Genomic DNA, 25,583 nt, shown 5'->3' on the forward strand with positions numbered 1-25,583 from the left:
GTGAGGCCCTCATTAGGAGTTGGGCAGTATTGTGGCGGTAAATCCGACGGAATACCGTCCAACTGCCACTTTGTCTGGCGGAATTACCGCCAGATTACAGGTGGCGGAGCTAACCGCAGTTTTTTTTTGTCCATTGGACTCAATGGGGCATTTTTGGTGGAAATTCCACAGGCAAATTACTGCTTATTTACCGCCAATTGTTCACCCACCGCAATACTTGTAATGAGCCCTTGGTTACAAAATGTACTTATCAAGCAATATTTCAAAATAAGTATTTCCGTTAACATGATAAGGCTTTTTTTAAACTCAAACTGTTTCCTAAAGTACGGTCCATTTTGATGTTTTTCACAATGTAGGAAAATTGACACAACTTATTCCAAAAGCGCAAAAAACACAGGAGCACGCAGCGTTAGAATGAAAGGGGCCTGGGCTCCTAGTGCACACCACATATCACTCATCAGCTGTGATCGGCAACATCAGATAACAGCGCAAACGCGATTTATAGGAAGAGGAAAAAAAGTTGAAATTATGCTGACTGTCAAAGAAAGCATTTCCAACAATGTGGACCGCCCCCGAGGTTGAAGCGTTCGTACACAGCAGCGCCTTCCCACCTCGACGTGGGTATAAAAGTAGCAGGGCTGGGGCAAGGATCCTCTCAGGGGGTAGGAAAGCAGCCGGCTGGTGGAACAAGAGTGAACTACCGCAAGAAGACGAAATGTGGGCGCTGCTCCTGATGACAGTCCTCGTAGGGGTGCAGGCAGGTGAGTACTCCATGAGTGACGGGTCATGGGACTCTCACTAACACTTCCAAAGGGGGTGGGTGCTCTAGAAGTCACCTCAACCTGGAGCTTGCAGCCAAGTTCTTGGAGCTGGAAACACAAGTCATCCTGTGGTGACATTGGATAAACCGAGACTTGTACAGTCGCAGCAGACAAGACACTGACAAGCAAAGCCGGGGAGAAAGCTTGGGGCGGGACCCCAAGTTTCTCTTTACACGGAATTAGCATTACCACATGCCATAAACATGCTTTAGGCATACAGTAACGTGAAGCGTCCACAAGATTCTGAGCCATGCAGACCTTCAGTTACTCAGCTGGAAATTCCTTGTAATCGTATGTGGCATTGCATTCAATAACGAAACTCTTAGTTTGGCAAAGTGGTAAAATTTGTGGTATTCAGAAATAAGGAGCTCATTTTGTAAAATTCGTAAATTGCCAAAAGTGAGCACTTACGTGCAAACAGGCCCCCTCCGAGTAATTTTCATACTTTGCCCTCTTCTTCTCTGTAGGCACTTTGGGGCAGTCTTATATAAGTGTCGAGAGATAGTGGAAGCCCCTTTACACTTCTCTATTTGCACTCAGCAGTGAAAATAGAGGAGACGCCACTTGCCCTGTACAAGTGGTAGGCAGCGTTTACAATCATTTCCTATGGAAGTCGCCTGCTTTTAAAAAGCAGGCAGTTTAAATGGGAAATCGTTGGTTTCACGCCAAGAAAGGGAAGGCGGAAACCTAACTCCCGTTACGTGCCCACCCTCCACCTTCAAAAACAATGAAAATCCCCCAGAGCGTGAATGGAGGTGTTAGGACATGGGGCTTAATAAAAGTTGACCAACTGAGTTTGCTGGTGGAGTCGCGGAATGACCTCCAGCTAAGAGTTGGAGGTCATTCCGCCCACCTGCCCAGCAAAATCCCCCATGGAGTCCAATGGGACTCCATCCAATGGGGAGTCACACCTGCTGCCGCCACTCATAATCTGGTGGACCTTCCACTGCACCGAGTGGCGGTATCGGTAAATCCGTTTGCCGGTATTCTGGCAGATTTAATGCCAGGATACCAGCAAACCTAGATTGAGTGCCATAGACTCTCCATTTACGCTCTTGGGGTCTCCAAAATGAGCTCCTGTATGTTTTCCACTGCCTGTAAACTTGTTATCACCCCTTCTGCGGTTTAATGTACCAGCAGCAGATGCTTTTCTTTAACCTCCATTTCACAAAACCATCTTTCGAGGCAAATGTTATCCCCTGTAACCTGCAGCACTGAAGGGTTCAGCGATACAGTAAAATGCCAATTGCAATAAGATCATTCAGTGGGTGAGTGCACCTGCCGTAGAGATCTGTGTGCACCACCCGGTTTCCACATTCATCTGTATGACCCTATAATGAGAATAAACGATTGAGGACATAATCATGCTGGATTGAACTACCACTATAAGGCTGCCTCAAAGTGCTGACAGAGAAGTGGGCAGGCTTGGTGATTGGCAGTTTCCCAGTCCGGGCTACCAGCCTCTGGAACAAGCTCTCCCGCCCCCCCCCCCCTCCTGCAGGTCCCCCACCTGCGGGCTGAACCTTCCTACCAGACATTCAGAAAGAAACTGAAAAGCCACTTTTTCATCTAACCTGCTACTTTCCTATCATCATTGTCTGCCGGTTTTCTATAGCTAGCACATAGATGCTCCCGGGCTACGTGCGCTGCTATAAATGCATAAATACATACATTGGTGGTGGGAGGCAGGAGAGGAAGTAGGAAGGAGGAAGGAGTAGGAAGTGAGATCGTTTCACAGCTAAGGAGATTTGTTTAGATACCTAGGGCAATACAGCGCCTTAAGTGGCATACTTAACTGAGGGTGGGCTCTCGTTAGGGCTCGTAGCCTAAGTGCATACTTAGGCCACGCTCCCAACAAGAGGCCCCCTTGCTGTGTAACCGTGCAGCATTTCCGTTACACAGCCTGCCTGAGGGGTCTTTATGGCTGGGGCTAGTCAGGGCTGGGCCATGGAGACTGCCGGGTCTTGGCCCCAGCCAGCCCCAGCCCACTTAAACCCCCTGACAATACACATGACTTCTATGCACCTTCTGTGAGCAATGTACAATTTATAGGTACAAGAATAACGACAGGCTTCACTCAGCATCTCATCCTTTAGAGATGGAGAAAATTAGGTTTATTGGCTCGTTTAATAATAAGACATAATCTAAACAGTCCGCTGAAGCTACTGGACTATGTAAAGAGAGTGGGTTATATTAAACAAAACTATTTATGTTAAATAATGTACCTGATTGTGAATATCTGAGTCGTCGTGTTTCATACGCATGTGTACATGTTTGCGCCCCTGAATGGAAGTTTCTAAAATACTCCGAGCTCTAGAACTTTAAAAGGCATGGCTGCAAATGTGTGCAGCGGAGACACCCCCAGCAAATCTCCTTGTCCCCACCCACCTTAATTATTACCTTACCCACTGCCCACTTATGTTTACAGCCAAATTCGGCCAAAATAATTCAAAGGATTTGGCTTCGACAAAATCTCCTGCAATAAAACCTCCCTGTCCCATACTTATTTTATTTATTTATCTATTTATTTATTTGCATTTGTAAAGCGCACAACTCCCTTGGGGCATCGTAGCACTGTTAAGAAGGCTTACTTAGTTACAGAAGTGCTTGTGAGAAATCTTGGTTACGGAATTGCTAGCAAAGACATACAGTTTGCCTGACCCCCTTTGAAGGGCGGCATCGACATATAATGCAGAAAGTCAATATATATGGAACAGACATGATGCAAAGCCCCATCTTGAAGGGTGGCATCAGCATACAATGCAGAAAGTCAATATATGTGGACAGACATGATGCACAGCCCCATCTTGAAGGGCGGCATCAGCATACAATGCAGAAAGTCAAAATAAGTGGCACAGACATGATGCACAGCCCCATCTTGAAGGGTGGCATCAGCATACAATGCAGAAAGTCAAAATAAGTGGCACAGAAATGATGCACAGCCACATCTTGAAGGGCGGCATCAGCATACAATGCAGAAAGTCAAAATAAGTGGCACAGACATGATGCACAGCCCCATCTTGAAGAGCGGCATCTGCACACAATGCAGAAAGTAAATATATGTGTCACAGATATGATGCAGAGCTGCATCTTGAAGGGCGGCATCAGCGAACAATGAAGAAAGTCAATATATGTGGCACAGACATGATGCACAGCCCCATCTAGAAGGGCGGCATCAGCATACAGTGCAGAAGGTCAATATAAGTGGCACAGACATGATGCACAGCCCCGTCTTGAAGGACGGCAGCAGCCACAGGTGACCATAGGGGGTGTGGGGGGGGCATTCAGACACAGGCGACCAAAGAGTGGGTGGAGCATTCAGCTACAAGCGACCATGAGGGGGTGGGGGAGCATTCAGACACAGGCGACCTTAGGGGGCTTGGGGGAGCATTCAGACACAGGTGACCATAGGGGGGTGGGGGGAACATTCAGACACAGGCGATCATAGGGGGGAGATGGGGGAGCATTCAGACCCTATGGTCGCCTGAGCATTCAGCACAGGTGACCATAGGGAGCCTGGGGGGAGCATTCAGACACAGGCAACCATAGGGGGTGGGGTGAGCATTCAAACATAGGTGACCATAGGGGTTTCTGGGGGGAGCATTCAGACACAGGCAAACCATAGAGGGGATGGGGGGAGGATTCAGACACAGGCGACCATTGCATACCTGTAGCAGACAGGGAGCAGACAGGGGCCTTAGGAGTGGGCCTTCATAGGAGGGCTGGCCAAGCCTGCCGGCTTCTGGATAGGCCCATGTGAAGATAGGGCTCACCCAATCAGGGAAGCAGGTACAGAGACCATGGACTCTGGTGTGCGAAAAGTTGCAGGCGGCTCACAGGGAAAGAAGTATTTTGGCAATACACAGCACTGAAAACACACGCTCAGTGGGCAGGATGAGCATTTTTTCTCGAAATTAACAGCACGATCGTGCGCACAGCTGAGGAAGACCAAGGGGGCTTACCTTGCATCCTTGATGTGGCAGCGAGCAGTGATCATCTCCCGATGTCGAGGGAGAGCAGTGATTGCTGTCCATGGTGCTGCAGTCTTATGGAAATAGGCAGTGAAGATTGCTGATAGAGGCTGGGGCCAGGAGTGGGCCTTGATAGGAAGGCCGGCCAAGCCTGCCAGCTTCTGGATAGGCCCATGTAAAGGTAGGGCTCACCCAATTAGGGAAGCAGGTATAGAGACCAGGGACTCTGATGTGCGAAAAGGTGCGGGCGGCCATCTTGCAGTGACCTGCTCGTACCAACAGGCATAGCAGGTAGAGTGAATATGCACCAGAAACAGGTGCACACAGGGAAAGAAGTATTTTGGCAATACACAACACTGAAAACACACAATCAGTGGGCAGGATTAGCATGTTTCTCGAAATTAACAGAGCGATCGTGCACACAGCTGAGGAAACCCAAGGGGGCTTACCTTGCATCCTTGATGTTGTGGTGAGCAGTGATCATCTCCCGATATTGAAGGAGAGCCATGATTGCAGTCCAGGTTGCTGCAGTCTTGTGTAGATGAAGATATGGAAGCATGAGTTATGTTTCCGTCTCCCCTTTGCCCTCCAGCTTAAAAAACGAGTTGGTTTTACTCCAGCTTGAGATTTTCATGCTGGTGTGACGAATAAGAAAGAGATAAAGAAACGTCCTTGGTATAAATGACCCGCAATGACTAGAATGTTTATATGGTGGAGAATCTATGTTTGTTTGTCTTTCTCTCCTACAACAATTTATATTTTTTGTCTAGTGAATAAATGAATACGGTTCTATGTCATTTCACCGATGGTTGGAATTTCAATGGTCTTGGTACGAGTATTTTTTCCCGAAAAAACTCATCAAAATTGTTTCTTTTTTATTTTTTATTTTTGGGGGGTCCCCCCCAGCCTTCATCCCCTATTGTTTTTTTTAAACTTTTTCCAAACCCAAACCCCTTATATACACTTTCCCAACCCCGTATATATTTCGATGAGTTTTTTCAGTAAAAAATACTCGTAAAAAAACATTGACATTCGGACCGTCGATGAAAGGACGTTATATGATGAATACATGTGTGCACTGGAAAGGTAGTCGGACTGTTTTGGCAATGTCTGGTGCACTGCTTTTTATGTCCTCATAATATAAGGATTGGGACTTGGGAGAGGGAAGGAGGTAAAATGGGGTTACGTGTCTTTGCATCAGTGTTTCTTTGATGGAGAGGTAGAGGTAAGCAGGTTGGTGGCTATGGGGCGTGGAGATCTTCACTCAGAAAAAAATATTAAAGGAAAGAAACCTTAAACAGAAAAAGTAGACTGAAGAAAATAGCACAGATGAAAGGACGTGACTCTGCAATAGTCATTGCAGGGAGGTTTCTGGGTCAATTGCTTCCATGCCCTATACATGTATTTATGGGGTCCTTTTCTGGTAGATTGAGGGCGAGTTAGATCTTTGATCTATCAATTTAAGGAGTATTTTGAAGTCAATGCTCTCCATTTGAGAGAGATTTTAGGACAATGTACCAATTTAAGGGAAAGTTGGGGTCACCTCCATCCATGTGAGATATAAAGGTCCTTATATCAGTTTCTTTTCCTTCACTGTTCCTCACCCCCAACCTCCAACGTAGATATTTCATAACATTCTGGGGACTTTAATGACCTGTGTATGTCCTATGCTTTATTCACGGTACTGCTGCACAATATATTACAGTGCCTTTTTTAATTATTAATCGAAAGCGAAAACAAAAATCATTAAAATGCATTAAAGACAAACATAAATTGGGCTTAACAAACAGGTGTGACTCAGTCCATACATTTCATGCAACTTGAATGTTACTTTGTGGACTTCAGGGCAATAAGTGGTCCATTTGATCATTATGGACTGGATTTCCTCTAATAAACAACCTTTTGAGGTCACTTATGTCTTACTTCTAAGTGGGGGGGGGTTGTGTCCTCCTTCCTGGTGGGTGTCGCTTGTGTCTGACCTTTGAGGTGCAGGTCACTTGTGTCTTACTTCCAGGTGGGGTTCATCTATGTCTTACTTTCTGGAAGGGTTTACTTTTGTCTTGAATCCAGGAATGTGCAAGACTGGATGCAATGGCGTACCAAATGGGAGTGCAGGGAGGTGGAGTGGGGGGCAGCTGGCCCAAACCCAGGCTCCACCTTAGAGAGAAACACAAAGTTTTGGGGCAGTTCAGAATTTTCTTCTCCAGATGCTGCCTTTGCAATATCCATCAGGAGGCCCTGTGGATGGCAAGAAGCGCCCAAGCGGCTCCTGCATCAGGGCTCCTGGGTGGCAAATCCTTTTTTTCAGACTTGTCTTTTTCATTATTATGTATTTCTTATATAGCGCATCAGGCCCACAGGCCTCAATGCGCACACGAAAAATAAAAAAAAATAACAGTACCAGGAAGAGTTCTCAGGTCAGAAAAGCAGGAGAGCCAAGATAGGAAGCCTGACCACTCACTTTGTGTTTAGTGAAGCACCTCTAAGAGGAAGAAGTTTAATGACCACAACAGACATGGCAAACAATGTAGGGGTCACTCTTTGATCGCAAAGGTCTCAGCTCTTTTTAAATCTAGTGCCTGATTGATGTGAAAATTGCAAAACAAGAAGGTAAGTGCTTTCGTCTAAATCTTGAACTATGCAAGACACACAGGACATTTTAAGGAGCTCTCAGGTTTTCCAATTTCAGGTGTCAAATTATTAACCATTCTGCCGCATAGACTCGTAAAAAAGAAAAACGTATGTTAAAAAAATGTGTTTGTTGGCATGCGTGCTTTCAGCAAATAACATATGTGCATGCATATCTGTGCGTGTGTGTCGGGGAAAAGTCACACTTTGTTAGCACTGACAGTGACTTGATGCATTTCTGGGGGCGCGAGACAGATTGCAGGATTTTATTTGGGAACTAGCAGCATGAATGTGGTTCAGCGCAGTCACATAATGTTGAGACATACCTCAAGTTTTGTGTGGGCAATAGCAGAATAACAACGGGGTTTACAGTGGAAATGCAAGTATTTCTGAAACCAGCCGTACGTATTACTATCCTTGGACAGAAATGCCATGAAATGGGTACAGGCCTCGATCTGATTTGGGAATTAGGGCAATGCTTGCAAAAATTGTTCAGATAGGCCTCATGGCTTTTCTTTGGCAACAATCAGCATTACCATGTGTTGTAAAATACCTCTGTGCACTGAAGGCGAACTGACATTTACTGGAATGTTTCATGTATTGCCCTGCAGAACCAGTTTTACGTTCTATGGATTATTGCCCATTATTTTCTGAATTATTTGCTGCAAAATGCATGATTTCAACTTATTATTCTGAAACCAGGGGAAATGTCTCCAAACCGTTGCTGTATTAGTTCAGGAGTGCTAGCTTGGGCCTTGTCAGAGGCATCTTTTACAAGCATTTACTTTACAGATTCATCAGCTGCCACTGCTCTAGACTGTGCTGGTATTGCCAGAGTTGTGTGTGGAGTTGTCTGGTTAGGGCTTGATCCTTTCTTTTGACCACAGATTGGCCGAATCCAATTGCTCCATCAAAAAAACAGAAAGCAAACAGGACTTAGTCCATAGTTCTCCCGCCACTACTTCCAAGCTGGATCCTACCCTGGCGGGAAGCAAAAAAGCAAGCAAGAGTGGTGAGCCTTTATGATGCCTGAGTCAGCATGGATGTATCATGCAATATCACCCCTCTCCCCTCTCTCTCTCTCTCTCTCTCTCTGTCTCTCGCGTTTAGGAGTGCACCAAGGAGAGATCGTTGGGGGGCACATTGCACCCCCCCACTCCAAACCCTGGATGGCCTGCCTGTGGTCTAAAGAAGAGAACAAACAGGTCTGCGGTGGATTCCTCGTGCACAAAAGATTTGTGATGACCGCTGCACATTGCATTTCGGAGTAAGACTTTGTTTTTAAGACCACGTGGGGGCTTCTCTTCCACTCCCATTCATTATTATGGGGGTCCTAATCTGCCCCAGCGCTACCATGCATTCAAAGGAAATGACATGTCAAAGATAATCACCCGATTACCCTACATTACATTCTGGAGAGCCAAAGCTTGCAGATTCCTGAGCTAGATCGCGCCACTTGCTTGATCACTGCCTGAGCTGGAAGGGCCTCAGAAGTTAAGGTCACCTTTGTAGACACAGGACTCATTTACACCAATTGTCTGTGTCTATTTGATTGAAAATGAGCCCCTTCAATTACATTGCCCATCACGTGCCCCTGGGTCTCCTTTCACAGTAGCAACAGCCACTATTAGGCCCAAACTTTCACTGGCAACCAGGTGTCAATTCCACTGCTCTCTGCAGCCGCCTCCAGGGGTGTAGCCAATGGTCTACCCTTTCCTTATTGTCAGCTCCCTTCTAAACGAAAGCCATTGCCACACTGAGACCGGGAGCTACTGTAAGTGCCATGGCCAATTATGAGATAAACACCATTGTGTTTATGTGGGCCCAAAGGACAACAACAAAGGGCATTCTGAGTGATCACCCTGTGCCCCTTGGTTTTCATGACAAACTATCATTTACTAGTCCCCTATTCCAATGCACCACCATACCCGCAGCTGACACTTTAACAAATATGCCCGGAACACCTTCATATTCCCAGGTCCAGCCTTACATTCCAATGTACAGCCATTAGATGCCAGGAACCCCCTCCGTGTATTTATTTATTCGCATGTTTAAAGCGCGAACACAGCCCAGGGGCATCGAGGCGCTGTTACAGAAATATGTCTTAGTTGCATATAGTTCCTAAGCGCGGACCCGGGGATGGAACCTGTGTTGCTTCGGATGTCTTGTTTCCAAGGCGGGCGCATTGCCACTGAGCTATCCTCCTGAGACACAATGTAGACAATAGTGCTGCTGTTTCACATCATTGCATATAGCCATCTTAGACTCACTCCGCTGCAGCTCTGCCGTAATTCAATTAGACATGTTCAGGGTGCGCACAGATCTCTGCATATCTCTGGAGTTCTTGGGAGGTCCACTGGTCCTATGCGATAACCCCACTTCATTGGCAGTATGTTTTGCTGCACACCAATAATCCGCCTGTGAGGTAGCATGGCATGACTCCTGAGTATAGGATTTCAAACGTCCAATGAAAGCTTGTAACGCCAGCAAGCCACTGCCCACAGTTCTCACCTCACACCACCAGTGAGAAGCAGCAGTGGCGAAACAGCTGTCAAGCCATATTTTTCAGCACATATCATTTTGCATTCTTGCACAGTACCTGCATTTTTTTCCTTCATTTATTTATTTATTGCGCATTTGCAAGGCGCTTATACAGCAAGTACATTGTGTTTCAAAGCACCCACAGGGCAACAGGGAGGGAACATGGGAAGGAAAGAGAGGAGTTGGGATGCATTATGAACGCAGACCTAAAAGCACCTAAATGCAAAATGAAGAGAGCCGAAACGAGGAGTGGCTGGTTATGTCACACATGACATGGGATAACATGGCATTACCGTACATTTCCCAATGGGTTGTCCTACTTTAAGATATAAAGACACACACCGGCAAAAGTGCAATAGTCACCTGTTTTCAGTCATTGCTTGACAACAGCTTGCACCATACTTTGATGTAGGCACAGATTGAAAAGGGGACAATGGGTTTTCAAATGGACAAGTCACATTACAGCGCAAATTACCAAACATTAACACCTGTTAGAAGCTGCAACTGGTCATAGAATAGAGTCTGTCACATATGTCATTCAACATTGGTTGAGACTTCTGCTGAAGTCCTATGTTACAAAAGCAGTGAGAGAAAAGACATAGAAATACTTTGTCAGCATTTCAACACCCCAATTCTGTGGTCAAGGCTCCCGTTGCGCATTGCTGAACCCGGGTGCTGGTGAGGTCAATGCAGGCACACATGACTCACGCCATGAAGCCCTTCTGCTGTGCGCTTGTGCTCAAAATGGATTTGCCACTGTCATGATCCTCCACTGTGTTTGCCCCCTCAGCCTCAGCGACATACGTGTGGTCCTTGGAGTGCAGAACTGGAAGAAGCCGGAGCCATGTTGGCAGACATTCGAGAAAGTCACGCCTTACTTCAGCAACTACAATAAAAGAAGCTACGAGAATGACATTGTGCTGTTGAAGGTACAGACGTCCGCCTACAGTGTGTGAGAGGGAGCACTACCAGGGAAATGGGAGTGGTGGGGTCCAGCAAGGCTAAGCCAGTATTTGGGCGACCAGCTGCTCAAAATCATTTTGCAGGACATGTTCCATGCACAGTGTGGAGGGGCTGAACGATGCACTGTTTAAGAAGCACCTCTGGACAGAGAGTGATTGCAAACTATTTCTTCCCCTTCATGAATATCTTTCCTAAGATAAGAGGAAAATGGTGTTCTTTAACGCTAGCTATTCATAAAACATCAGCGACTACGCGGTGGCGTAACACAAAATGTGGGGTCCCCCCCTGCGAGACCTCCCAATGGGGGCCCCCCTAACCTCCGCCTGACACGGGTATGCCCCGCCCACTGATTTAGACCACGTCCATCACCCTATGCCCCACCCATACACATTTGCTCCACTTGTATATTTATGCTCCACTCATAGCCATTCCTCCCACTCATACCTTGACGAGCATCTGCACTCAAGTACAACATTCTTACTTTTATTTCGTAAACATTGCTCTCAATTAATGTACAATGTATTGTATCTAATGCATAGCACAGTCAGAATATAATGCAATACTTATGTTATCCTACGACCTATACAAACTAAGCAAATATATATAAAGAAGTGATAAAGATAACAAGCCCCAAATCAGAGTATAGTGATCGAAGTCAAATATTATAAAATATATGTTTCTGCTTGTCAGTAACACAATATAGTAATTATCCCAAATCAAGTATTGGACATTTGGAATTGCAATCGGGCCGTGATGGAAGCAGTGGGAATTCACTTCAGTACCCCATATATATAGCAAGAATTGGTAAAGTCAATAAGCCTTGTTTTGCAAATGTAAAGGATAACATTTTTTTTTTCTGTGGGACTTTATAAAAAAATGCCCTCTTCCTTTACACAACCTGACCAATTCGCTTTGCAAATATCCAATGTGTATGGCAGTAGTAAGCTATGTAAATGTGAGGCCCATTTTTATTTTTCACTATCCGGTTGTGCCAAAGAGACATCTACAAGCCCAAACTATTGAATTTGAATACATAGGTGGGAGGTGAGATATGAGGGACACAACGCTGGTAGGTGTTTCTTTTTATTGTACCCACCCATTCACTGCAATTGCCCATGATAATGACTATGGCCATTCCCACCAACTTCAAACAAGTTATCTGAAAGGTTTAATTGGAACTTTGCATGTGCTGCTGTTGTAATAAAAACGTCTTTAACACTTCCTTCTTCTCTGCTCCCACTTTCCTTTCATATCACCCCTCCCTCGCCGGATCCCTCACTGTGCTTTGAGACATAAGGGATTTGCATGCAACTGATAACTTTTCAGTCTGCGCCATCCCTTAGTGGCTCTCATGCTACAGCCAGGCTGTTGCTTTGTAGACAAAGCAGCAAAGCTGAAAGGCTGTTCCCTTTTTTCTCCCAAGCAAACCGTGCTCCCCCGTTAGGCTCTGTGAGGATAGCCCGAGGCTCCATCCCTCACACACCAAGGCTGCCAGCCGTAACCTGCCTATTCCCCTGCAGCAGGGTAAAAGGCAGGTGATAAGAAGAGAACACTGAATACCACCAAATAGACGAAGGGCCCCTATACGAGGGATGTGTGCACATAAACCTCTCCATCTTATCCAGGGCAGTTTCTAGCCAACTTGGTGCCCATGGCAAAACATCAGAATGCGCCCTGACTGGCTCACATCACTCCCAAACTACATACACCTGTTGTGTGACAAAAAACCCCTCCTCAATATGAATTAATCATTTTAATATAAATGAAGCTGGTTTCATTACATTGTAATTCCAGTACTTTACAGAAGAATTGTAATGTGAAAACACAGCTGTTGCTGCCCAAGTAAATGTTTTTTTTCTGTCACCTGTTTTTAGGGAAGGCCTTGCCTGAATGCATTTTCAAACTGTCAGTACTGGCACACTGCGGTGTGAGCAGTCTACCGGGGTCTGAGGGCCCACTGACCACTGGCCCTGTGTTGCAGGTGTTCTATTCGTACCACCTCACTTGTGTTTTGCAAGGGGCAATATTAGACTAACCATATGAATTATGATAGTAGGTTATTCCAAGATGGACAGTCTGGCACACTATTATTGTACTCTTTCAAAATACCTATCTGAGAGTGGGAAATGGAACAAATAGGACCAATGAGGATTCATGTATGCGTTGCATTAAATCACAGAACATTTCAGGACTATAACAGTGATCAGAGATCTTTATATTGGATAAACAAGTCTGTGATAAAAGGATTGCATGTGTGAATCTCTAAATTCATAACCGATGCATGGCTTGGTGCTCTCATCATGGTTCACAATACTCACCCTAACATTAAAATGTTTGTAACCATGAACCATACATGCTCATTTAGACAGCTTACGTTTTTGGATGCGAGTATTAAATGGCTGCAACATCAGCGACTCAAATGGGGTACAAGGGCTCTTTTGCTTCTTGTTTCTGAAGAACTTTAGAGGACGAAGTGCTGGGTCTCAGTGTGAGCATGTCCAACCCCAACAAAGAAACATCTTTAGAAAAATATATCTACAGACAGGACAGGATACCGCATAAGAGACCCAATAAACAATGCACAGAAAGGCTACACAGAAAGGATTGTACCTCTTACAAACTTTAGCCTTACCAGTAATAAGCTGATGAAGCGTTTTAAACAAAACCGGCTTCATGGTAAAGCCTTCTAATGCATGGTAAAGGGTCCACCGTCCCTCAGCCACTACTGCAGGCATCAGGGGATATTTCAGCAAAAAAGAGCAGGCCCATGCTCTTACAGAGCTGGCATTAGCATCTCTTATTAGTGCTGGCCTGCAGCTAGTGAAAATCATGGTGTGGCAGTGTAGATGGGCGTTTGGCCTAGTGGATGTTCAATGTGAGGCACTTCTATGATTGCTTTATGTGTTTAAGTGTGGGCACAGTATGGCATGCTCGTCAGAGCCACATACACAAAACATTCCAGTGTGCTATTGTATGGACATTGGGCACATCAGAAAACAGGTATGTGTACTGTTACATAAGGGAGCAGTACCACATAGACACCATTAAGCAACAGGGTGGTGGCTTGGGCAGCGCACAAATCATCGCTGCCAAATTTGCTATGCCTGCATTGATTTGCCGTAGACTACTTTCTGCATGGTGAACTCTGCTTTCCTAATCAAGGTGCCAAGCCGTATCGAGGTGACATCTGGTGTGCACTCGGCAGTGGCTGGCTTGTTTAGGAAATTAAAAGACCTTTGTTGCTAAACTGATGCATTTAGTCCATGTCCCAAAGCAGCTACTAGAATACTTAAGCAAGAAAATGACAGTTAACCATCACAGGGATGGGTCATATGTAACTAAAAGTGATATACAAAAAAAGTTTTGGCGTGTCAAATAAAGAGACATGAAAATAAAGAAAATAGTTTTCAACTTTTCTGTGTGGCACGTTAATTCTCTTTTGCATAGGTTTGATCAGCTAACTGACACTTGTGCAGGCCTGGTGAATAGAAATTCCTCACGTAACTTTCATTTCTTAACAATGAAATGTTAGGCACATACTGTATAATACTATGGCTTGTTAAGTGAGCCATTGCTTATGAATTGCCCCACTTGAAAGGCTGTCACCACAAAGCATGAGGGGAAATATGTGGGTGTGTGACGCCAGCGCGTCTTGTTGCATGCATTTGGAATATGCATTCCTTTCTTTGCATATTCCGAACGCATCGCAGTCAGCAGAGATCACACAGTCCTCAGGAGGCTGCCCCTTCGTACGATGCACGGTGCTCATCACACCAAGTAAGGCCTGTGCATGCGCGCGCGCACGCATGCTGCTGGGATGATGCCTCCAGATACCTCGATCTATGGCATTCCATTGCGATGGAACTTTCATCAGTTTTACGACATTTTCATATGAGGTCGGCCCATTAAGCCCCAAGTTCTACCAACCCCCGCAACCCCATACCCCATAAATTCTACAACTCCACGGCCAGCCAAAAAGTACTGGATAAAAGGCGTTTAAAAGTCCTGTGGGGAAAGTGCTATGGTGGTTTGGAGAGATACTGGATGGCTAGCAGCATCAGGCAACCTGGCCACTTGGGGACACACATCTCCCTAAAGGTGCGTCTGGTCTGCATCCGTGGATGGCCTTAGGCGTGTTTATGGCCCATGTTGTGGCATGCCCCTAGGGCCCTGGCCGCACAGAGGGCGTGTGCGCACAAAAAGTTACTTACACAACACAAGCACAATTTAAAATAAAAACAACTTACCTTGCGAAGTACCGAGTCACTCACAACCTCCCGAACTGAAGCCTTAGATGATTCGCGGCAAATTCGAATGTCCGACAAATAACCCTCTGTCTGTGGTCAGCTGGTGCGTGGTGTCAGGGTGCAGCACACTCTCTACTCTAAGAGCTCGTGCCGAGTCAGGGCTTCCCATAGCTGCGCGTGCGCAGTGAAAGAGAAGGCATTAGGCAACTGTATGAGTGCACTGCGCCGGCCTGCCTAACTTCACCTGCTGCCAGCCCAGGCGGCTCCATGGGCAACTGCTGTACAGCATTGCCACTAGTGCAGAGGACTAGTGCTGCACCCCGACGGCACTGTGAGACCCAGCTGAGACAGAGGGCCAGCCACTGTCTCTCTGGGTTATACGGTGTCGCCGGCTCTCTCCCTGGCTGAAGTCTGAATGCACACTGTGCACTGATGTTGCTGCTGGGGTGTGGGTGCCCCCCGCACCGCGGGAGCTGCGGGGGCCCCTGTTATGCCACTGCGACTAAGCATGCACAGCATCAGAGCATTACAGCGACAGTGCAAGTTGCCCAAGCTAGTGAGTCCTGTACTCCTAGACCGGCCCGATTCATGGAATATTTGCCCGGTTCAAAGTGAATTTGCACTGCTGAAAAGTGATTTTGCACTGCCGACACGAACCCTGATTCATGCAACCGTGCGAAGTGTATTTTTGGCGCATGCTGCAAAAATGACTGCGCTGACTTTGCCCGGACTTTGCTCTGCTTCAATACACTTTGCACGGCTCCATGAATCAGGGTTTGTGTCGGCTTCACTTTGAACCACGCAAATATTCCATGAATCTGGCCTTAAGCCCCTTTTCTCCGGTCCAGACTAGAGGGATGTGTCTGTGCCACTGGGTTGGAGAGTAGAGCTTTTTTGAACTATTAGGAAGTAAATGATAAAAAAGGAATTCCACGCACATATGTGGCCATGCGTGGGCAAAGGCCCCTCTCTATTCGGGGCCATGCACCAATTTTCCATACCCGAGGTCTTCTCTATCCTCCCATTCCTTAGGGACAGATATCAGCCTTGCTCCTTCACCAGGTATATGTGAAGATTGTTCAAGCCTCTGAAAACTTACATTGGGAAGAAACTTAGCCAAATGAATTAGAGCTGGAATTGACATCCAAGACATAGGGGCTCATGTTGCCAAAAATTGTCATTTGATGGCTGGGAGCTGTTACATTTACACCGTGACGTCAGCGGCTCCCCACCACCACATTTTCATCCTTTGCACTGTGGGGTGCAAATGGAAAGGGCAAAAGCCACCGTAGAAGCATCTATGCCGCCTTTTTTCCCTTCACATTTGCACTCTGCAGTGCAAAATGAGTGAACGCTGCCTGGCATGAAGGCATGCCAGGCTATTGTTTACTTTTGTATATGAGCGCCGACAATCAGTGTTCCCAATTGAAATTGAACCCTCCTTTAATTGTAAATGGACACGCTCCATGCCATGCTTGCATGGCAGGGAGCATGTGCAATAGATCATTATGGGGTCCGCCTTCTTTATGCTGCTGTATAAAGTATGCAGACCCCATAGGGATCTCCAGCATCTGTGGTAGCATGACAATCCAATGCTGGTGCAGATGCTGAAGCAGGACATGTGGGGTCATCTGGGGTCTGGGGTCATGTGGCGGACAGGAAGGGGGTGGCAGAAAAGCAAGTTGCGTTCTGTCTCTCCTCTCCGTCATACAAATGCTTGAAAATGGGGCGTGTCCTAAATGAAAGGCGTTAAAGCCTTACTCAAGGCATTTACACCTTTCATTCATGTTACACCGCCAAGAACATGATGAGCTCCATAATGTTTACAGAATGGAGCTCATGCTGTACTGAACTGTAGCATGAATGCAAGGCGTAAAAATTGTCCTGAGTAAGGCTTTAACACCTTGCCGTCGAGTCACGGGTCATTTTCAAACATTTGTTTGGCAGAGAGGAGGTGCGCAACACAACTTGTGTTTCCGCGGCTCCCTTCCCCTCCATCATACAAATGCTCCAGCATCTGCACCGGCATGGATTTTCATTGTGGCGCAAGTGCTGGAGATCCGTATGAAGTCCGCCTGCTTTATGTACCAGCAAAAAGCAGACAGACCCCATAGGGATCCATTGCACATGCTCCCCGCCACGCGAGTATGGCATGGAGCGTGTACAATTAAAATGAAACCCTTCCCCACATGCTCGCTTGTTGATGAGGGTTTGATTGTATTTGTGAACTTTGCTTACCATGAGTGCACTCTGACATTTGAGCATCTCGCAGAACGTTTATTTGTAACTGTGAGGGCCACTCAGTGCCGGTATATGCATTAGGCCAAGTAGGTAACGGCCTCTGGACCCCACTCCTTTTTGGGGCCCCCGACAACAGATCAAATTAGAGCATTGCATAAAATGAAAAACGTATTAGGAGATAATTTGTGAGAGGGTGCAGACATTTCAAGTGCATAGGGGCCTCCACAGGGTTTAATCCAGCACTGGCACCACTTGCCATGTAAGCATGGCAATCAGCGCGCACAATAAAAAAATAAATGAGCCTTTAGTCCCTTTGTACTGCGGAGTGCAAATGTGAAGGGCAAACGGTTGTGTACACGCTTGCATGGTGCCATGTTGCCCTTTACATTTGCACCCCGCAGTGCAAATGATGAGCATTTGGTGGCGGGTTGCCATTTACTTGGCTGTGCAAACGTAACTGCTCCCTGCCGTCATTTGCCGATGGCATTCAGACCAGGCTACTCACAGAGTTAAGCACCTGCTCTAATAAGCCTGTTAGTGAACAATTCCAGCTGTGCTCACGTTAACGCTATATACCAATGGGTTTCACGCATTCTGCCCTTTCTAAATGCACTTTTGAGTGTAGGCAGCAGATATAAAGTTTCTCAAACACCTGATGGCATATGTTGTCCGCATTCCAACCCTAGATGGCAGCACATGCATTTTAAATGGGCGACATTGTCAATCACAGAAATTGGGGTTCAAAAGCGGAGAGCTAGACATGATTTCAACACAGTATAAAGGCCCAGCGCTGAGTCACAGGTATACACCCCCACGTCCCCAAAATGCTGAATGCACTTGGTATGCTACTGCGCGAACTGATGAGGATGAGGAGAATGAGAAGGGCAAGGATCTATTGGAGGTGCAACACTCTCTTCCAAATGGATGATGTCAAGGTCACCTGGTGGTAATGCTTCCCACCCCACATCATACTAGAGATGCTGAGTCCGTAGTAGGGGCCCCTTACAGCACTCACAAGGCGAGGCCATGCCATACCCCATTAGTTAAGGTACTATCAGACTTGCATATACTCGCCACAAGCACTTATGGGCGGTCCAATGGCATCACCCAGGGAGCTACCATTCCTTGCAGTCAAGGGCAACACACCATGCATGTACGATGACCAGATGGGCAGGTTACCAGGGCAGTCATAAGTGACAAGCACTAGACAACAGAATCTATGTACACTAGGAGGCCCTAATGGGCATGCAAGTGATGCCCCACCCCAACACACACATTCAACAGGCCAGCAGGGAGGAAATCCCCTGAGGCCAACATACTCATTATCAAGGGACCATTTGCAATGCACACAGAAGGTGAAATGATGACTCAGTTCACATAACCGAGTAAATAAAATGTATTCGTCTTCACAGCAGACATTATGAACATCATGCAGATAACACGATACAACTGAAATGATTGAAAAACAAAAACATAAGAAAAGCGTCAGGCGCCATTTTTAATGCAAATAGCGCTGGCAACGTCACAACATTGTGCTCTTTATGGGCTGAGGGGCCATGCAGATGCAGTGTTTGAACGGGGCAATGAATAATAGGCTACATTATGCACTACTCAGCGCATGGCCTTAGGAGCAACTTAGGGAAACAAGCTCGTTGAAAAATCGATGAGATGTCCAGTCAATCACAAAGAAACCTCTGAAAATATTTCAACTACCATAACCAAAACATTGTTCATGGCATCATGAATCTTCTTTAATATAGTTGCATTCACCATAATTATGTATTTGTTCTGAAAAATGATTTATATGCTTTTCATGCTCAATGAGATACTCATCACAATGTTGCACCCAAAATGTGGTCATCAATTTACACACAAAATAAAAAAAAATGAAAAAACGAACACATCAAGAAATAATTAAAACTCAATTAAACAGTATTTTAAGGTAAAAAGATTAGACAAATGGACATCTAACAAGATGGATCTTCTAATGTTACTCCCATGGTCAATACACGTTATGGAATCTTTATATTCCTTCATCAGGTGTATATATACTGTCTTTCTGCAATAAGCAAATAAATGCAATAAGAAATAAACCTCTATTAAATTTCAATATTAGTAGCACCAATCGGGCAGAAACTCTGGGGATCTCAGAGGAGGAAGCCTCTAGAAAACTTAACTTGATTGAACTCACAGAAAGAGAATCAATCAATACTGGGAAAACGGAAGACATTATTAGCCAGTTAGAACAGCTAATATCAAGAGAATAGTTTTACAAAGGTAGCAGGCGCCCCTCTCTCGCAAGAACAGACATGATAACCTGTTCAGTGGTTATTAACCACTTGAGAGTTCGCAGCCACTGCTTTTACTCACTGTGCCTTTCACAGATGGGAAATATCCATTTGCATATCAGTCTTTGTCCTGCCCAGGGGCAGTCCAGCACCGAAATACAATGGCAACTCCAATCTGAACGAGAGTACCACCAGCAACCCCATACACGTGTTTCACCCTTGTTGGGGATCATCAGTGAGGTGAAGCTGATGCCTCTCTAAGCACAGTGAGAGGGAGACCACGTCTGGTTGCCCCCAGGAGACCTAGGGTTACCAATCCCAGGTTCCTTAACAAATAGTTTTACAAAGGTAGCGGGCGCCCCTCTCTCGCAAGAACAGACATGATAACCTGTTCAGTGGTTATTAACCACTTGAGAGTTCGCAGCCACTGCTTTTACTCACTGTGCCTTTCACAGATGGGAAATATCCATTTGCATATCAGTCTTTGTCCTGCCCAGGGGCAGTCCAGCACCGAAACACAATGGCAACTCCAATCTGAACGAGAGTACCACCAGCAACCCCATACACGTGTTTCACCCTTGTTGGGGATCATCAGTGAGGTGAAGCTGATGCCTCTCTAAGCACAGTGAGAGGGAGACCACGTCTGGTTGCCCCCAGGAGACCTAGGGTTACCAATCCCAGGTTCCTTAACAAATAGTTTTACAAAGGTAGCGGGCGCCCCTCTCTCGCAAGAACAGACATGATAACCTGTTCAGTGGTTATCAATCACTTGAGAGTTCTCAGCCACTGCTTTTACTCACTGTGCCTTTCACAGATGGGAAATATCCATTTGCATATCAGTCTTTGTCCTGCCCAGGGGCAGTCCAGCACCGAAATACAATGGCAACTCCAATCTGAACGAGAGTACCACCAGCAACCCCATACACGTGTTTCACCCTTGTTGGGGATCATCAGTGAGGTGAAGCTGATGCCTCTCTAAGCACAGTGAGAGGGAGACCACGTCTGGTTGCCCCCAGGAGACCTAGGGTTACCAATCCCAGGTTCCTTAACAAATAGTTTTACAAAGGTAGCGGGCGCCCCTCTCTCGCAAGAACAGACATGATAACCTGTTCAGTGGTTATTAACCACTTGAGAGTTCGCAGCCACTGCTTTTACTCACTGTGCCTTTCACAGATGGGAAATATCCATTTGCATATCAGTCTTTGTCCTGCCCAGGGGCAGTCCAGCACCGAAATACAATGGCAACTCCAATCTGAACGAGAGTACCACCAGCAACCCCATACACGTGTTTCACCCTTGTTGGGGATCATCAGTGAGGTGAAGCTGATGCCTCTCTAAGCACAGTGAGAGGGAGACCACGTCTGGTTGCCCCCAGGAGACCTAGGGTTACCAATCCCAGGTTCCTTAACAAATAGTTTTACAAAGGTAGCGGGCGCCCCTCTCTCGCAAGAACAGACATGATAACCTGTTCAGTGGTTATTAACCACTTGAGAGTTTGCAGCCACTGCTTTTACTCACTGTGCCTTTCACAGATGGGAAATATGATCCCCAACAAGGGTGAAACACGTGTATGGGGTTGCCGGTGGTACTCTCGTTCAGATTGGAATTGCCATTGTATTTCGGTGCTGGACTGCCCCTGGGCAGGACAAAGACTGATATGCAAATGGATATTTCCCATCTGTGAAAGGCACAGTGAGTAAAAGCAGTGGCTGCGAACTCTCAAGTGGTTAATAACCACTGAACAGGTTATCATGTCTGTTCTTGCGAGAGAGGGGCGCCTGCTACCTTTGTAAAACTATTTTTTAAGGAACCTGGGATTGGTAACCCTAGGTCTCCTGGGGGCAACCAGACGTGGTCTCCCTCTCACTGTGCTTAGAGAGGCATCAGCTTCACCTCACTGATGATCCCCAACAAGGGTGAAACACGTGTATGGGGTTGCTGGTGGTACTCTCGTTCAGATTGGAATTGCCATTGTATTTCGGTGCTGGACTGCCCCTGGGCAGGACAAAGACTGATATGCAAATGGATATTTCCCATCTGTGAAAGGCACAGTGAGTAAAAGCAGTGGCTGCAAACTCTCAAGTGGTTAATAACAACTGAACAGGTTATCATGTCTGTTCTTGCGAGAGAGGGGCGCCCGCTACCTTTGTAAAACTATTTTTTAAGGAACCTGGGATTGGTAACCCTAGGTCTCCTGGGGGCAACCAGACGTGGTCTCCCTCTCACTGTGCTTAGAGAGGCATCAGCTTCACCTCACTGATGATCCCCAACAAGGGTGAAACACGTGTATGGGGTTGCTGGTGGTACTCTCGTTCAGATTGGAATTGCCATTGTATTTCGGTGCTGGACTGCCCCTGGGCAGGACAAAGACTGATATGCAAATGGATATTTCCCATCTGTGAAAGGCACAGTGAGTAAAAGCAGTGGCTGTGAACTCTCAATTGGTTAATAACCACTGAACAGGTTATCATGTCTGTTCTTGCGAGAGAGGGGCGCCCGCTACCTTTGTAAAACTATTTTTTAAGGAACCTGGGATTGGTAACCCTAGGTCTCCTGGGGGCAACCAGACGTGGTCTCCCTCTCACTGTGCTTAGAGAGGCATCAGCTTCACCTCACTGATGATCCCCAACAAGGGTGAAACACGTGTATGGGGTTGCTGGTGGTACTCTCGTTCAGATTGGAATTGCCATTGTATTTCGGTGCTGGACTGCCCCTGGGCAGGACAAAGACTGATATGCAAATGGATATTTCCCATCTGTGAAAGGCACAGTGAGTAAAAGCAGTGGCTGCGAACTCTCAAGTGGTTAATAACCACTGAACAGGTTATCATGTCTGTTCTTGCGAGAGAGGGGCGCCCGCTACCTTTGTAAAACTATTTTTTAAGGAACCTGGGATTGGTAACCCTAGGTCTCCTGGGGGCCACCAGACGTGGTCTCCCTCTCACTGTGCTTAGAGAGGCATCAGCTTCACCTCACTGATGATCCCCAACAAGGGTGAAACACGTGTATGGGGTTGCTGGTGGTACTCTCGTTCAGATTGGAATTGCCATTGTATTTCGGTGCTGGACTGCCCCTGGGCAGGACAAAGACTGATATGCAAATGGACATTTCCCATCTGTGAAAGGCACAGTGAGTAAAAGCAGTGGCTGCGAACTCTCAAGTGGTTAATAACCACTGAACAGGTTATCATGTCTGTTCTTGCGAGAGAGGGGCGCCCGCTACCTTTGTAAAAATAATATCAAGAGAAATCACTCTGAAAATGCACGTCACTACGTTGGTGCAATACTATAAAGCTCAGCGCATACCTGCGAAGACCCTGTGAAACCAGCCCTACTGTGACAAGTCAAAACAGACCAAGAAGAATTCTAACCCACGACTATACACTCAACCAGAGAAGATGGAGAAATGAGGCTCAAGCCTCGGTATCCAAAAATCACAGCTGATGGATACAATCTATCAGTAAGAAGAAGAGTGCGTGGGTTGCGGGTGGACCTAGAACCGACATTGTGCAAAGACAGTCCAGCATGCGTCACGCGCTGGAGACAAATCTTAAACAAGTGTTTGTTGTATTTGATCATCTTAACTACAGAAGAATTGTCCTTTATCTGCAGCCTCATTGGCCTTTGGGTGGTGCACTGCATGGCGTTCAATGTCACTCCCAACACCTCACTTATTGCCCTCCTCTCATCTCTAGTTGTCCTTGCTTCCTGTGTGACACAATTGTGGCAGTCAGCAAGCTCTCTTGCCAACCCAAATTGGCCTTCTCCCACTGTGCTACATATCGATGTTAGTTGGATGCACACTGTGAGCTGATGCTGCTGATGCAGGCAGATGCTGCCGAAAAGCTCTTCTTCCCATGCGATGTACGGGGTATTGCGCGGCATGTTGGTTCTTTCTCTTTTGGTCGCACGCCGTGGTGTGGTTGCTTCTGGGGTTGGCGTGTTTCGCTGTGCAGCCTGTGTGTCGGGATATGGTCCTCTGTTTGAACCTGTGGTGCTTATTGGACAGCGGTTGGCACCATGGTTGGATCACCTTGCTGCTGGCCTTCTCAAAGTGTGGTGGGCAGCTCCTCTTCTTACCCCTCTTCACCCACGCAAGTGGTGGCATTTCAGAGTCTGAACATTCATCCGCATCCTGGAAGGAAAATGTTGATGACGAACATGAGTGTGTGTCTTACGTTTTGGATAGGAGATCTAGTCAGATGTTTAGGTGCAAGGTGGAATCTATACAGGTATTCCCGGGCACTACCCTTCTTAGATCGCCCATTTACTTTGTGCCTAGGTATGTTAAGGCGCCTGTACAGGTTGTAGGAACCACCTTTACGTATGCTGCTCTATAGCTGTGGTCCTGGGAGGGCAGACATGCATTGCCCATTTTGGGGGTGTTGTGACACTGCTTGTTTCAAATGTCATCATTGGGTTCCCAGGTGTCCTCGCTTCTCACTGCATCCCTCGCTTCTCGTGGTCTTTGCATGTATTACATTCTTTATCATCGTCTCACCTCTCCTCATTTATTTACTATTGCAGTATGCAAATCCACTGACATGCGCTACTACACTGGTACTAGCATTTTTTGTGACGTTGCAGTATTGGCTTCACTATGTGCAGGCACTCTGGTATTAGGTTGTATGTTTGCTTACGTGGATGTTTTGGCCTCATAAAGGAACATTGAATACAGACTGCCATGATATTGCTTTATTCACCTTCAACTTCTGCGGCTGTGTCAGGTCCACCCAGGCCACCTACTGCCACCAGATTGATCATGCCTGCCAATGCCTCTTCTGCTGGACTGAGGATGGTGTCTGCTGGTGGGTCGCCTCTTTTGCCCCTTTCATGGTCATGCTGGTCCGTCAACTTCTCCTTCGTTTGCCATTTCAGGTCTCCCCATCTTTTCTTCAACTCTTTTTTTGGTCCGGAGCGCCACTCCCAAGGCATTGATGTTGCTTGTGTGTTCTGCCCAGAGGTCATTTTTTACACCAATGTTTGCCCATTGCCCTTGCTGATTGTAAAGGGTAGCCTCATGGTCTGCAATATAGGCTGTCATTGCATCCCGCTCTTCCTGGGAGAAGTTTGGTGCACATTGGCCTTTGCATTTTGAGACTGTGGATGTTTCTGGATGAAGGTTGATGGCCTGTCAGTTGTCCTACTGGTTTTCCTGGATTACTTCCTGCTTCTTCCTGCTTTGCACTAGTTTCTGGGGTGAGTTGCACTCATTTTATCCGCAAATCACGTGATGCACATTTTTCTGGTATTAGGCACTTTTTGCTCCACCTTTGAGCGCACCTGCTAGATAAATGTATGTCCAACCAAGGTTCGTGAAAAAGTATGATCTTTAATTAAACTAGCAAAAATGAATGCAACTAATAAAATAACTGCTGGCACAATGCTGTAAGTAAAAAGACAGAGAAATCAGACATTGTGCACTATGGGTTTGTAGGTTTTTATTTATTTAATTTATTTATTTTTATTTTTTATTTATTTATAGCGCGCGCCAGACCCGAAGGTGGGGTGCTCATGCTCATGCAAAGATTTCAGCAGGAAAATGTCAAAGCTATTTGGTATTTCCTTCAAAAATTTAACAAGAGTGTGGGAGCCCCTCAACTGAGAACAAACATAAAAAAAAAAAAAAAAAAACTATTCTATGTAACGCCTTCCATTCCAGAGGATCTATAACCACATTTTAGCTCACTGACCCTTTACAGAGAAATAATAACCATTTGAATAACAGTCTGTCCCATCAACAAGGGCAGTCCAGCACTGATTTGGTAGGCAATTCTCCTCTGAACAAGAGTACCATCAGAAACCACAGACACATGTTTCAGCCTTGTTGGGCATCCTCAGTGAGGTGAAGCTGACCCTCTCTCTAAGGCAAAGTGAGCAAGCGC

At 46.3% G+C, this 25,583-nt stretch overlaps 1 protein-coding gene across 1 annotated transcript in view; it reads left to right on the forward strand.

Annotated features, from left to right (window-relative positions):
* Window positions 1-628: 628 nt before the first annotated feature.
* The window catches only part of LOC138577383 (mast cell protease 1A-like), an 85,549-nt gene continuing 60,594 nt past the window's right edge, over window positions 629-25,583 (forward strand). The window contains exons 1-3 of the mRNA XM_069649623.1: window positions 629-761; window positions 8,531-8,687; window positions 10,752-10,890. Coding sequence (XP_069505724.1) covers window positions 716-761; window positions 8,531-8,687; window positions 10,752-10,890 — 342 coding nt within the window. The 5' untranslated portion in view covers window positions 629-715. The remainder of the gene's footprint in view (window positions 762-8,530; window positions 8,688-10,751; window positions 10,891-25,583) is intronic.

The sequence above is a fragment of the Ambystoma mexicanum genome, chromosome 1p (assembly GCF_040938575.1).
Source record: "Ambystoma mexicanum isolate Mex_15411 chromosome 1p, UKY_AmexF1_1, whole genome shotgun sequence".
Classification (NCBI taxonomy): Eukaryota; Metazoa; Chordata; class Amphibia; order Caudata; family Ambystomatidae; genus Ambystoma; species Ambystoma mexicanum.